General features: G+C 41.6%; 1 protein-coding gene across 2 annotated transcripts in view; it reads left to right on the top strand.

Annotated features, from left to right (window-relative positions):
• The first annotated feature begins 5,551 nt into the window (after positions 1-5,551).
• LOC124550502 (glycine-rich protein DOT1-like) overlaps positions 5,552-15,748 on the top strand; it is a 59,764-nt gene continuing 49,567 nt past the window's right edge. The window contains exon 1 of one of the 2 annotated variants that reach the window (XM_047125317.1): positions 5,552-5,676. In XM_047125317.1, coding sequence (XP_046981273.1) covers positions 5,595-5,676 — 82 coding nt within the window. In that variant the 5' untranslated portion in view covers positions 5,552-5,594. Of the gene's footprint in view, positions 5,677-5,700; positions 5,814-15,748 lie in introns of those variants that run through there. The other variant, XM_047125318.1, reaches the window with a different exon arrangement.

Genomic DNA, 15,748 nt, shown 5'->3' with positions numbered 1-15,748 from the left:
ATGTTTTTACCATTCGCTAAAAGAGCCTCGTGACTTCCTGGCTTAAGGGGAGTTACAGTCATGCCTCTACTAAAGTTGTGCACCGGCCACACTGCTCGAATCGTCCCATCTTCTGACATGAGAATGCTTGTAGTTTTATGTCCATCCCACCATTTGCAGAAAAGCGCGTATTACAGTAGTCTCTGTTAAATGACTTACTCAACCCACTTACTGCCAACTGGCCGCCTTTGCAGTGATCTGTCCCTGGGTCCAGGTAAAATGTTTTGCGAGTCGGCATCCGCCTGCTCCAACCCTAAGTGGGAAGAATGGAGTGCCACAGCCCGAAGTCATTCTGTAGGTAAAATTCACAGAGCACTGCTTCGCCGAATAACTTGCACTGGCTCGCAATTCATCTTTCTCCCCGTTCTCCATCGCCTCCACTATGGCCTCTTGGGTACAAGTTCTCTACAGGTTACACATACAGTTATATGAATATTCTGCCCACAATTTCCTCCTCTAAAAACTTCATAAGCCATACATACCAAATGTAGTACTGGGGAACATGGAGATCAAGGAAGTATCAGCTGACAAGCACAATAAAGCTAGTGTCTGCTACAATACAAATAAGATGATCTAAAAGACTTATCAGTCATTTCTACCAAGTAATGACAATGGACAGACGTGCAGTTGCAATAACGTATAGCTTTCATAGTAAAATTCTTCTGTGACAGCTTTTTAGACAATAAATGTAGGATTTGAGCAACGCCATCTAATTTTGAGTTTGTTTATAATAATATGACAGACTGGACCGGTACTAAACAACTTTTGCAATCACGTGTAAAAGAGTTTCTTGAGGCTTATAGCACTGTTGTTAGATGTCAGGTTATCTAAATCTCTTAGTCGCAAAGCAGCGCACATAGTTTTACATTTTAGCTCTCGGCCACTTCTCGCGACTAGGAAACCGCAGTTTGGCCGCACGTGACGGAAGTAATTGTTCTGAAATAGCATTGATATTAACATCATATCAAGGAAGGAGGTCTGAACTTTTTTCATCAACCTATCGTGCATCCGAAGTGAGCCTAATGCGATAAACACCTGACCTACAGGCCGTGGTCGCTTTTTTGCCAACTCCTCTGAACCAGATATGAAATTCTCGATGGCTGTCGAAACGGTTATTTAATGAGTCGTCGCTGGAAGCGGAGATATATGATGAGCTTTGCTCTTGACGAATGCCCATAAAAACAACACGCACAATGAGAGGTTCAGGGAGCGTCGCTTCCTTGTGTAGGTAATGGTACCTTTCGTTGATCTTAACATTTGGTTGACATGAAAATAGGTAACGGTACTTTCTTGCACGAACGACATTGGCCAGAATCCTAGAAAATGGAACCGTGCTCTCGCTCGTTTGCTGTTGTAGCATTGGACATCGTTTAAAAACGTTTTTGTAAACATTCTGTATGATTTCTTCGACGACAAACAGGCTGCTGACACTTTGTTTAGAAACAGCATAAATACACTTGCTTTTCATTTGTCAGGTTCGGTCGTAATGAGTCAGAGTTTCGGGCTAGCCAGATTTTCTAGATAAGTAACAGGTCGGGGCACCACTATATTAATTTTTTTCCGGGGAAAAAATGTGCGACAATGGATATCTATCAATAAGTGCCTTCCTCTTTGCCGGAGCATTATTCTGTTGTTGGTAAGAGCTGCTCAACAGTAACTCCAGTATAATTAATTTTCTTCACTGTCGATCTGACAGCTTCAGTTGCTGACCAACTACTCACAATGGTTTCTGCGCCACCATAGCAATTTTTGACTGTGTTTCTCGACAAATTTTGACTTTGTTCCGCGACAGTATCTCCACTTTCGTTTGACATCACTCGCACTTCATTCACTGAATGGGAAAAGTAAAGCTCTCGCGAAGCCGTTCGTGCCACATTTGATAAATAATTTTTGTTGGGCGGTGGGATGTATATACACACTCGTTTTGAGCAAGTGAACATGGAACTCTCGACGCGTAATTATGACGGTATCTTACATTCTTCCTTCACTTTTAAATGATAATTCGATGTACCGCATCAAATCAAAAGACGAATGTCGATCCAGCACGGCGGGGCACACACTCATTTTAGAGGATAAAAGGCCTGTTAGATAATTCGGTTTTACATCATTTGATTTGTATCTCTGGGAACACATGAAGGCTTATGTGTATCAGAACCCCAGTAACAGTGAGGTAACATTCTTAGATATAATTGGTGCTCCGGGCGAAGTTCGAGATCAAGCTCATGAAAGATTTATTAACGGCCAGCGGTTCTTAGTTCGACGAATTGAGATGTACCGTCAATGAACTGGCGCTCATAAGCATCATTTGTTGTAAGATATATCGTAATTAAATTAAAATAATAACAGTTAAAATATTTAAGGAAACAAAAATCAAGGCCGATCTAACCTTATATTACCTAATTTATAATGCATGTACGTGTTTCGTCCAGGTGGACCGATCGCACTTCACTTTCGCTTAGCACTCCATATGTAGATAGCAGTCCCCTTGTTAATTTTCTTAAAATTATCATCTAGAACCGATCTACCTCTCTCATGTTCAATTTGTTACTTACTTTTGGATCATCTTGTATACACTTCAGTGCGTGGCAGTGTGTAATTTTTAATGTGTCATATACAAAGATTTCTTCTCATTCCATTCTAGGATGCAATGTGGAAGAATTTATTGGACTATATATCTTGTGGGAGCTGTTATTAGTCTAATTTTGCACTGACACTCTCTACAAGAGTTGATTTCGTCGCAACTACAAGCACAGTACGCTGACGACGATTCATTTATGTTCCGTCAATGAATACACTAACTTATTAAAAGAGTCAGCGCTCACAGTTACGCTAGATAATGTAATATTCCGCTTGATCATTTGCACCACGAGCAAAATTGTGAAGTTTTGTACAATACAAAGCAATAACTAAGAAAGATTACAATGTGATTTGTGTTTATAATGCAGTTTTATTATGTTTTAAATCTTGTTGACTATACTTTATGTTTAATACACTAGTTAACAAAGACAGACGTGTCTAATGGTGATCATATATATCGATACTGGTTACAGAATAATACTTTTAGCGATCAAAGCCCGTTCGAAATTTAGCAAACTCTACGAGCGATGTGATGAGTCCAGGCAGTGAAACCTAATCCTTGAAAATGTATACAATTTTTGATACAGACACCCTTATTGCTGTTTTTATGCATACAACATCAAGTGTTAGTGTAGTTTGATGTGAGTAATAGAGCTGTTTTCCATCGTATGCTGCCTGTACGCTAATTGTGGAAACACACGTGTACAGAGCAGAGATGCGTATATTAACACGAAATTTGTCAGCCTGTATTTCGCATCCACCATCAAATAAATTTATATTACACTACTGGCCATTAAAATTCCTACAACACGAAGATGACGTGCTACAGACGTGAAATTTAACCAACAGGAAGAAGATGCTGTGATAAACAAATGATTAGCTTTTCAGAGCATTCACTCAAGGTTGGCGCCGGTGGCGACACCTACAACGTGCTTATACGAGGAAAGTTTCCAACCGATTTCTCATACACAAACAGCAGTTGACTGGCGTTGCCTGGTGAAACGTTGTTGTGAAGCCTCGTGTAAGGAGGAGAAATGCGTACCAACACGTTTCCGACTTTGATCAAAGTCGGATTGTAGCCTATCGCGATTGCGGTTTATCGTATCGCGACATTGCTGCTCGCGTTGGTCGATATCCAATGACTGTTAGCAGAATATGGAATCGGTGGGTTCAGGAGGGTAATACGGAACGCCATGTTGGATCCCAACGGCCTCGTATCACTAGCAGACGAGATGACAGGCATCTTATCCGCATGGCTGTAACGGATCGTGCAGCCACGTCTCGATCCCTGAGTCAACAGATGGGGACGTTTGCAAGACAACAACCATCAGCACGAACAGTTCGACGACGTTTGCAGGAGCATGGACTATCAGCTCGGAGACCATGGCTGCAGTTACCCTTGACACTGCATCACAGGCAGGAGCGCCTGCGATGGTGTACTCAACGACGAACCTGGGTGCACGAATGGCAAAACGTCATATTGTCGGATGAATCCAGGCTCTGTTTACAGTATCATGATCGTCGCATCAGTGTTTGGCGACATCGCGGTGAACGCACATTGGAAGCGTGTATTCGTCATCGCCATACTGGCGTATCACCCGGCGTGGTGGTATGGGGTGCCATTGGTTACGGGTCTCGGTCACGTCTTGTTCGCATTGACGGCACTTTGAACAGTGGACGTTACATTTGAGAACTGTTGCGACCCGTGGCTCTACCTTTCATTCGATGCCTGCGAAACCCTACATTTCAGCAGGATAATGCACGACCGTATGTTGCAGGTCCTGTACGGGCCTTTCTGGATACAGAAAATGTTTGACTGCTGCCCTGGCCAGCACATTATCCAGAACTCCCAATTGAAAACGTCTGGTCAATGGTGGCCGAGCAACTGGCTCGTCACAATACGCCAGTCATTACTCTTCTTGAACTGTGGTATCGTGTTGAAGTTGCATGGGCAGCTGTACCTGTACACGCCATCCAAGCTCTGTTTGACTCAATGCCCAGGCGTATCAAGGCCGTTATTACGGCCAGAGGTGGTTGTTCTGGGTACTGATTTCTCAGGATCTATGCACCCAAATTGCGTGAAAATTTAATCACATGCCAGTTTTAGTATAATATATTTGTCCAATGAATACCCGTTTATCATCTGCATTTCTTCTTGGTGTAGCAGTTTTAATTGCCAGTAATGTACTTTTAGCGATCAAAGCCTGTTGAAATTTAACAAACTCTACGAGCGACGTGATGAGTGCATGCAAATATTAGTAGTTTGCGCAGTGAAACGTAATCCTTGAAAATGTATGCGTAGGATTACGCCAGCTATTAGGCGTTACTCCTCGAAATTTTTCAGAATTGTACAGACACCCTCACCTTTTTTTTTAATGCATACAACATCAAGTGTTAGTTTAGTTTGATATGGGATCTCAAACGAGAGAGCTGTTTTCCATCGTATACTGTTTGTGGAAGAACACGTGTACACTCGTAACTAAACAAATATCGACGTCAAAACTTTGTTGCATCTCGAAGATCGTGCCGAGATGCGTGTTTCAACACGAAATGTGTCAGCTTGTATTTCACGTAATACATTTATATTATGTAGTACCAGTAGTCCTTACGCCCCTATGCGGCTTCTCCCTGCCCCCAACATTTTTATGAGACTCCGGTGTCTGTCCGCTTTTGGATTATCTACGCTAATACCGGCAACTGGGAGTATCCTTGATTTCACGTCAGAGCACGGGTGTTCCCACGATCCACTGCGCGTGGTCCGTGAGACGTCGACGCGGGGCAAAGCACTTCTCGTCACGAAGCACTCGTCGCCAAAAACGGAGGGAGGACGCGCGCCGGCTGCCGGAAGTAGCCTCGAGCGGGGGCCACGCCCCTGGGCCGTGTCACAATGCGACATAAGGGATTCCCGCCCCGCGCCGCGCCGGGGGCAGGGAAGTGTTAAAAGGCCGGCGGCGCGCGCCGCGACGCCAGCCGTCACCATGGCGACGCCCCGCCACCTGCCGCTGCTGCTCGCACTGGTGCTGTTCGCCGTCGCCCGCGCCGCACCCACCGACATCGCAGGTCAGTAGGTCGCCAAGTCACTGGAGTACGAGCGAGGCATTAATATCGAAGGGTAATGTGTGCTGTTGTGTAAAAAGAACTGCCGTACGGTTCACGACCTGGTGCAAGCCTGGCCAACGGATCAATGTAGCCAATGGGTAAGGCACTGGACTCGCATTCTAGAGGAACAAAGCTGTCCTTTTTGCCATCCAGTTTAGGCTTTCCCGACCCACTTCAGGCGAATACTGGATGGTTTCTCTGTAGAAGTAACAGCCTATTTCACTCATGGAGTACCACAGGGTTCTATTTTGAGTCCACTCCGTTTCGTTATATATGTGAACAGGTCTGTTCTTTCGGACGTGAAGATAATGGATGAGGATAATGGGGAAGGGGCACTACATTAGTAGCGTGTGGCCAAGTTGAGAATTTGGGTCTGGAGGGAGGTGTGCTAAGAGTAGTCCGCGCAGTTGCGATGACCACTGTGTCCTGATGGCTTTTGTAGTAAGCAGGAGACACGGGTTCGAATCCTTGCCCTGCACAAATTCTGCTCTCGCTAAGTTCTGCTATATCACACTGTATTCGTTGTGAAACGTACACTTTCATGTCCGGACGCGACCCACTAATTAAAATACTCTTTTTTGTTATGCCGTGGTCGCATGAATTAATTGTTGAAACCTAACATTTCTTAGTCATCTGCGGAAAACATCTCAAGCAGAGGGTTGCAGCTTTCTCAAAGATTCGATGGAAGCCCCGGCTTGTTGCTGTCAATAGTTAGTCAGGTCGCACATCGGATCTTCAAAAACTTCAGAATGCTGGGTTTTAGCAACAGACTGATCCGACCACGGCACAATAGGCCGTAGTGTTTTAAATAGATGTGACACTATATTCAGATTTGTACAACGAATACAATCATACGAACAACTGACGTGGCAAATGCACAGGAGTCAGCAAAAAGCGTCCTGATATATTTTGCATAGTTACACTCTATAATTCCTTATGGAATAAGTTTCTGGAGTAACTCATCACTTAGAAAGAAAATATTAATCGAGCAGCAAGAATAATATGTGTTCACCCGCAGTGATACTGCCCATTTAACTGCACCCTCACACTATATACGTTTTCTACCCAAGTAGTAGTGTCCATACCTACAGCACAGGAAGAAAAAAACCGACTTTTATTACCCATTATTAAAGTAGTCAGTGGCTCCGAAAGCAGTTCAGTGTGCATCATCAAAAAGTTTTGATCATTTGCCCAGCAACATAAGATGTCTGATAGCACCACAAGCTTTAAATCTAACGTAATATCATTCCTTGTGGACTATTTCTGCTTCACATTAGAATTTTTATTTAGAAAGTAGTAGGCTGTAAAAAGACTAATTTTTAAAGGTAGCCACATTAGTAGGAATGAAAAATAATATGTTCAGTATTGTTAAAACTGATCATGTCTACATATCATGAAAACTTACTCTTTCGTCATTATTTAAGTAAAAAAAAAAAAATATTCAGATGATCTGTGTAACATGTACTATAACGAACAATCCCAGTCACACTGAGTTTCCTAATCGTCACTAACGGTAACATCAATGGGACGTTAAACTATCAGCTTCCTTCGTTCCTTCTACCACTCCACACGCCCGTGTGCCCATTTTGTTGCTTCTTTATCGAAGCAACTTCCGAGCTGGCCTCAAATGATTCAAAACCGGGCACGTCTGTTACTGAAGAATCCGATGCGACCCGCGGGAATCGAACTCGACAACGCGCGTCGGTGTTCTAGCTGTTGGGGGGATGTATAATTAGACGTTAATTATGTGAAGCACTTACGAAATCGAATTTTCGTTTCACGAAATCATCGAGAGCAGAAACGCCAGTCAATTCGGGCGAGGCAAACTTTGTACAGTGTCGAGAGCTGATCTTGTCATCAGTCACGGCTTTGCAAAGTGAGCTCAGAATGCACAACCTGAAAAATAGTAGTTACGCAGGTTTGAATCCCGCTCTAGCAAACAGCTTTAATCTGTTACGTACATGGGACTGAAATCTTTAATGTCAAAATTTTATATATGACAGAGGATTCGAAACTGAATGTTTCGAGTAAGGAATCAATCGTCGGAAATAAATATTTCACGCAGTACTAGGTGATGAATGGTGTTTGGACGCGAAAAAAGTATTTCAAACTGCTTATGCTTTCCATCGACGTTAGTGGCGCTACCTGTATAAAGCAATACACACTCGCCTGATGTGTGTTCACGATGGAATTTTTCGTGGTGCCGTATGAAACAACAGTAGAAACCGGAGAGGAACAGTAGGGACAATGAGTGCGGCAATTTTTTATACCCAGTTATAACATGTACTAAGAATGGTGGTCATCACTTTGAACAGCAGCTGTGAGCTTAAGTTGGTCTGTAAGGTGCAAACTGTTTACATCATAAAGAACTAAATAGTAATTTTCGGCTACTAGTTTTTCAGCTCGTAATACTCAGTTTGGGATCCTCGAGCATATGTGTAGTTTCGACCTAGAAAATTTTGGACACCAGTGTGTACTGAACTTGTTCGATAATTTGTTCTCAGATTGTGCTCAAGCTTCTCTGAGGTGTAGGAACAGTTTCTTTCTAAATTTATTGCTGTTAATCCATCAAACGGTTACCTAATTCGTATGTGTAAAAATCATTCTACATATGTATGTATTTATGAATGTACTTCCCACATACACTCCTAAACCACTGGATCGATTTCAACCACAGTTGGTACAGGTATCGCTTACTATCTGGAGAGAAGCACTGTGGGGATTAGAACCGCATACCTGCCATAGTTTGGGGGTGGAGACGAGAAGGTGGTCACGTAGGTGCACAATCCAGGAACGTCTGGAGCAAACTGGTATATACATGACTCATTATTTGTGTAAAACATACAAATAACATGTGGCATTGTTGGTTGTGTGGGTCCACTTGCCTGGTAGAAAGGGTGTTCTCCTCCATACAGACTGACCCTTTCCATTCGGATATGTCATAGTAGTATTGTGTACATGAGTGTAATGGATGAGTGTATCTTTTTTTTCTGCGTGATCAGTCTTCTGACTGGTTTAATGCGGCCCGCCACGAATTCCTCTCCCGTGCCAACCTCTTCATCTCAGAGTAGCACTTGCAACGTACCTGCTCAATTATTTGCTGGATGTATTGCAATCTCTGTCTTCGTCTACAGTTTTTGCCCTCTACAGCTCCCTATAGTACCATGGAAGTCATTCCCTGATGTCTTAACGGATGTCCTATCATTGTGTCCCTTCTCCTTGTCAGTGTTTTCAACATATTTCTTCCCTCTCCGATTCTACGCAGAAGCTCCTCGTACCTTATCTTACCAGTCCACCTAATTTTCAACATTCGTCTGTGAAATCATCTCAAATGCTTCGATTCTCTTCTGTTCCTGTTTTCTCAAAGAACATGTTCCACTACCATTAAGTGCCGTGCTACAAAACCACATTCGAAGAAATTTTTTCCTCAAATTAAGGCCCATTTTTGTTACTAGTAAACTCCTCTTGGCCAGGAATGCCCTTTTTGCCAGTTCTAGCCTGCTTTTGATGTCCTCCTTGCTCCATCCGTCATTGGTTATTTTGCTGCCTAGGTAGTAGAATTCCTTAACTTCGTCTACTTCTTGACCATTAATTCTGATGTTAAGTTTCTCGTTGTTCTCATTTCTGCTACTGCATTACTTTCGTCTTTCTTCAGTTTACTCTCAGTCGATATTCTGTACTCATTAGGCTGTTCATTTCTCTCAGCAGATCATGTAGTTCATTTTCACTTTTACTCAGGATAGCAATGTCATCAGCGAATCGTATCAGTGGTATCGTTTCACCCTGAATTTTAATTTCACTCCTGAACCTTCCTTTTATTTCCGTCTCTGCTTCTCCCACGAAGAGATTGAACAGTAGGGCGAAAGACTACGTATCTATCTTACACCCTTTATAATTAGACGACTTCGACCTTGGTCGTCCACCCTTGTTATTTCATCTTGGCTCTTGTACGCGTTATATATTACCCTTGATGAGTATACAGCGTAGTGTTACGCATTATGATGGTGAGATAAACGAGAGGGTGCCTGCTCATAGCCTACTACTCGGGAATAGCACCGAGGGTGCCGCCGAGTTTAATGTCCCTATCCAATGGACGTATCGCCATCAACAGTGTCGCATGTCTTCTTCATGAGACAGTGCGGAGAGGTTTGGTATTTAATGCAGGACACTGCTACAAGGGCCGTCGATCAGGAACTTTACGGACCATCTCTCGTCCCCTAACCGGCCAAGTATTAGCATCGAAAATTTCATCGAGCACCAGGATTCGAACCGGCTTATCTCTGAGTCGAATGCAATGCACAAGCATGCGTCAGCGACCTAGGCTAGAAGGGGATGAGAAGGGCTGACATGGAAAAACGTTCGAAAACGACCAGTTGCTCTTTCTTACCTCCATTTAGTTGAATTGTAGTACTTTAAAAGTATGAAGTGCAATCTGTCTCTTATTTGTATTTTTAAATGCGACAAAAATTTAAAAAGGAAGGAATGCGAGTGAATGTGATGAAATGAGACGATATACTTACCCTTTACAAATGTAAAAAGTGTTTGTGTCATTTTCACCCCAAAAGAGCTGAACAACTGCGCAGGACACTTTGCATACATACACTGGAACAATTACAAGTTTCCTTTCGATTTCGATGAAACCAGGCATAATTCGTTACAGATACAAATGAAATACGTGTACAAATATGTGCGAAGTGCGACGTAATATTCTGCTAGAAATGCTTTCTGTTCTACTACAGTTCCGATTACATGCCTCGGCTGTTATTAGCGATATTACGCAAGCAACTCTGCAGCTCGCCTTCCATGAAGACGATAAGAGTGTGAGAAGTTTTCTGTGGCACTTTTTTCGAGGTAGTCAAGGAAACTACCATACTACGAACGAAGTAACGACTTGCCATTTCACTAGACTTCTGATCGGTCCGATATACAATCCATTCTTGCTTTCGGCAACGCTGAAGGAGCACACTTCTAGACATGAGACCGTTTTTCTAGTAGTGGCACAGATGTCAGCCAACAACGTACCCCCTGGATCCCTTCGCGTTTGGTGCTGGTAACGACAATGAAGCTATCGCTTTGTAATTTTAACTAAAGACCCTTATGAAATTACTGAACTTTCATTTCAATTGATTCAACTGTGATTTCTTGGCGAAACATTGTATGTTGTACTAATTAAATGAAACACATGTGTAGCCTTGTTTCACAAACTAGTACAAAATTGCTCACAGATGAGAACCAAGCCAACATAAACATTTCAGCTTCTTAATCTACCCATTCTTGACTTAAACTGTAACAGTTACCATTGTTGCCAAATTTTACCCAAAGATTTACAAAATTCATTTGGACAGCTTTTACGGTTACTGCAATTAAACATACTTTGGAGAGTGCTATTTTTGTCATTGTCTATAAATGAATGAAAGCACCAAGGTTCTGATCCTAAGCAGAGGCTGTAACTTTGTCTAAAAGGAGTGAATAATTGAATTTAGTTTGCTCATTCAATAATAAATGTGGGATACAGACATTTGTTTCTTAATTTCTAATATTTCTGAGTAAGATTTGCACCCTTTCGCACTACGTCTAGGACTTTTAAATGTACTATGTATTTGTGGTTTTCGTTTCAGCGATATTCACCAAAGGATGAATCTGTCTTCCTTAATCTCCAGCTTCTACCATGTTCTCTGAGCCTAGAACATGCTGACCTCCCAGTTTGTCAATGTAACAAAACTGCCAATCTTGGCAGATGATCTTATAACCCTAACTTAAACATGATGTCTGGTTGTTTACCTTTTGAACTGAAGAAACATCTACCTAGTGTTTGTGGGACATAGAAAAACACAGCGAGACTCTTTACCTTTAAAATGTCGCTTATTCTTTTTGAAGTTTTACCTATGCAAGGTAAATTCCATCACTTGCTTTTCGGTCTGTCTATATTGTTTATGAGGTACAGTAGGGTCTGGTTTGCTTCCTCAGTCTTTCATTGAGAATTTTGTCAATAATATTGGAATCAAATTCATTATTTTTGGCTATTGTTTTTACTGTACTGCGTTCCTAGTTATAGTCTTCTTGAAAGATGAAGATAGAAAGGAGACGGTGGATGATGTGGTGGGATGCTGCATGTTTGTAGGGCGTACGATTTCGAGGGGAATCTGGGATGAATATGTCTGTAAAGGAGTCTTTCCGGTAATTTTAAATTTATGGTTGTTATTTTCTTTGCAGATGGGAAACAGCAATCATAAATTTAAAATTTAAAAACCACACCAATGTAATACTTTATGTGTAAACGAGGTATACTTCGTGTAGCAGCGGCTGTTCGTGAAATCAGCAGCAAAATTTGTAAATGCTTTGTGAGACGTTGCGGACGTCTTGGCGCACTCAAAAACTGATATTTACCTTGACCATTGTATTAATTAATTTTATAGTGTCACTGTATCAATTAATTTTGCACTGGCTTACGCGTTTCGGCGCTACGTCATTTTCAAAGGCTGTACAAAAGAAATATATGGCAGGGTATCAGTGAAAATACATTGGTACAATTACATAAAACATCTTAGTAGAAACGGAAGAAGCACGTACTCAGTGAAAAACAGTAATAAAATACATGATATGAACATCATAAAAAAGGAGAGATAGAGTTCACAAAAAAATCCGTAACACATTCTTAGGTAAAACGAAGCTTAACTTCGCAGACATGGATATAGAGTACCTGGTCTACATTACATGATGGTACCTGAATACAAAATGGTTCATTGCACACATCGAAGTATTTGATGAAGAACCGCCCAGGTGGCAGTACTACATGGTGTTAATAAAAATTACAGAAGTATTGATGCAATTGATTGATACAATGTAGTTATAAATGACAAATAACACCACCCAGTTTATTATCTTATAAATATCACCTTGTGTAAGGACTCTGGCGAAAATGATCATCAAAAGATTGCGTCATTGCACAAAAATCTAATTAAAACAAGTGAACATCTAGCTGTTTAATAAAATAATATATTACAACAATGCGTAATTTAGTATTCATTAACGCATACATAAAAACGCTGGGCTCAGTGTATTGATATTCCAGCCATAACATAAAACAAAATTTACAAAGTTACATGTAAAATGTAACTTAGTATGTAACAATTTTGCGGAGATAAGCATCAGTGTAGGTACGAAATGTAATTTATCTAAGGGCAGGTATACACCAGCTGAGCGTGTATTTAATATACAGCTCAGCTATGGTACACTGTGAGTGTATCATTAAAAGTCTAGTGGTCTTGTGTAATAACATTCCACTTATGATAGAACCAGCAATATATCGGGTGTTCGGAAATTCCCGTTACAAACTTATAGGAATTGCAGAGGCGAATGAGTGCTTAATATTTCAAACAGAAACCCGTTTCTACCACGTTTTCAGTTCAGATATTTAACGGATCCACTTCTGCTTGAGGAACTGAATTAAGCTTGATGAAATACAATTATTGGGTAATAGTTTTAAAGGAAACATAACGAAACCTCGATTTATCACTTAAGTACATCGAGCAGCTGTTGTAATGCATCAGTACTATTCTGAACGTAAAACATGCTGGGTTCTTGTTTAGTTTGGAATTATGTAAACACGTAATGTTTAAGCTTCAAATGTTCTCAAGTGATAAATGAATGTACCGTTATGTTTCCTTTCGAATTTTTACCTAATAATTGTACTGCGTCACGCCTGATTCTATTCGTTAAGTAGAAATGGATGAGCTAAACATCTGAATTGAAACCGTCGTAAAACGGACTCCTATTCAAAATCTTATGTACTCACTCCTCTCTAGAAATCCTTGCAGTCTGCAACGGAAATTTCCGAACACCCTGCACAAAAACTGAGATAACAGTATGTAAATTTTTTTAAATAAAACTTTTTTAAAAAAGAGTTACGTTTATTTGTAAAATTTCCATTGTTATGAAATATTGAGTTATTCTAGAAAATGGAAAATGCGACCAGTGCCATTTTAACAACGGCGACGATTAGAAACGAGCAACCAACATAGGGAGAAAGATAAAAGGCTTCCACAGCCGGTGTTTTTTTGGAAAAAATAATTTTCGGTATTAAGGCGCATCATTGTAAACTACTAAAACAACTAAATTGCCGACGTTTCGACCGACTTGCTGTGGTTCTCTTCAGGGAAAAAATAACAGCAATAAAATGCCGAAAATCGGCTATTTCAGAAACTTATTTCAGAAATCGGTTATTTCGAGCGGTTTAACAGTCAGAATAAACTGGAGTTGTAAGAACGGGTATAAGCGAAAGCCTGTTGGTTCAGCGATAACCGGCATCCCTAATGACGGTACTGCGCCAGCAATAGATTAAGTGTAGGTACTTTTCAGCAGTTCGAAAAAAGATTCTTTTCCTCACTTCAGATCAGCGGTTACAAGAGAAGCGTCAGTTCGGTGGGTGGAGTCGTTATTGAAAGCCCAGTCCCCCACCTCGGTACGTTGTTGCTGAGAAATGACTGCCCAATTGCGCAAGGGCGCACCTGTCCTCAACCCGAAGGTTTGAACACTGAAGTGCGCTACTAGACGTGGTAGTATGTCCTTCCCTAATTCCGGCCTTTGAACTGACTTGCGGAGGCAGTTACATCGTTACCTACACTTCAGCATGGGTTCCGAACGGTGCAACGCAACTGTTTTCGCATTCGACATCCATTGCAGGAGGCGAAAGAAGAATTAAGTGCCATAATAAATTTTATAAACTTCTGAGCATCCATCCCCGCACCATTGGCTCTGTACTCTTATACCGGGTGGGCAAAATAAAAGTGATCCCGAAAATATTTTATGTACCTTAAGAGAGGCAACTTAACTGACATCATCTGCCTAATTGCGGATGATGTACGTTGGGGCCGGCCGAGGTGGCCGAGCGGTTCTAGGCGCTACAGTCTGGAACAGCGCGACCTCTACGGTCGCAGGTTCGAGTCCTGCCTCGGACGTGGGTGTGTGTGATGTCCTTAGGTTAGTTAGGTTTAAGTAGTTCTAAGTTCTAGGGGACTGATGACCTCAGAAGTTAAGTCCCATAGTGCTCAGAGCCATTTGAACCATTTGTACGTTGGGCTGGCTGTCTTAAGGTATATGGAATATTTTCTGGGCCACTTTTATTTTGCTAATCCTGTAGTTACTTACATAGCCACAGGGACACTAGAAATCGAGTACATGCATGTTGTATCTAACGCTAATGCTATCTGTAATTTTAATTAACATATTCAGTTTTAACTAGTTAATGAGATCCGTGATATTAACATCTTTTAGTGTTACATTTGGTTTCGCGGATGGTACCAATAAATCTCCAATCTCCAGTCCGACAGTTCTGATAACAACAAAATTAGTTACTTTGTGAATTCTGTGTAGCACTTTAGGCTGGAAAATTACCTACACGTACAGAGGCCTAAATTATTCAAACTTTTTTTATACTCGACCGTTCGGTGGCTTTATGAAGAATGAGTTTCGTGGTTGAACGTAACTGTTTCGTTTAGATGGCTCTGATGAGTGCGCGTGGAGTATAGTGCGGAATTTGTATTGTTGGTAAACGAGCAAAAATAAGGTGACTTTCTGAGCCTGCTCGTATCCTACTCGTCTCTAAGAGGAGCTATTGAACTTAATGCCACCATCCGGCAGAAGGGTGCCCTCGCCACATGGGACATGGTCAGAGGTTTGGAAGCTAGCCCCGGACACTGGCCCTACGTTTACTGATGGAGAACTTTATGCCACCACCTGTGCTTGCTTCACTGGCCGAATACTACTGTTGAAAATTACTTCCACTAGCAAGATGCGAAGCAGCTCCCTCCAGATCGAGCGCGATCGCTCAAGCGTCCTGGTACTGAACTGGATCTTAAATGAATCGCCTCTCTTGAAGTAGCTCTCTAAGTGATTCAGTACATTGTTTAAACTGAAGCAGAACTGCCTATTTCGAAACCCATAGACTGTTATACATTTTATTCACATTAGCTTTTTTCCCGGCGCTTCGTCGGCGTACATCACACATATTTCATATATATATATATATGAATGT

Source organism: Schistocerca americana, chromosome 1, assembly GCF_021461395.2.
Source record: "Schistocerca americana isolate TAMUIC-IGC-003095 chromosome 1, iqSchAmer2.1, whole genome shotgun sequence".
NCBI lineage: Eukaryota > Metazoa > Arthropoda > Insecta > Orthoptera > Acrididae > Schistocerca > Schistocerca americana.
Note: the sequence above shows the minus strand (reverse complement) of the source record. Positions and strands in the feature narration are given on the sequence as shown.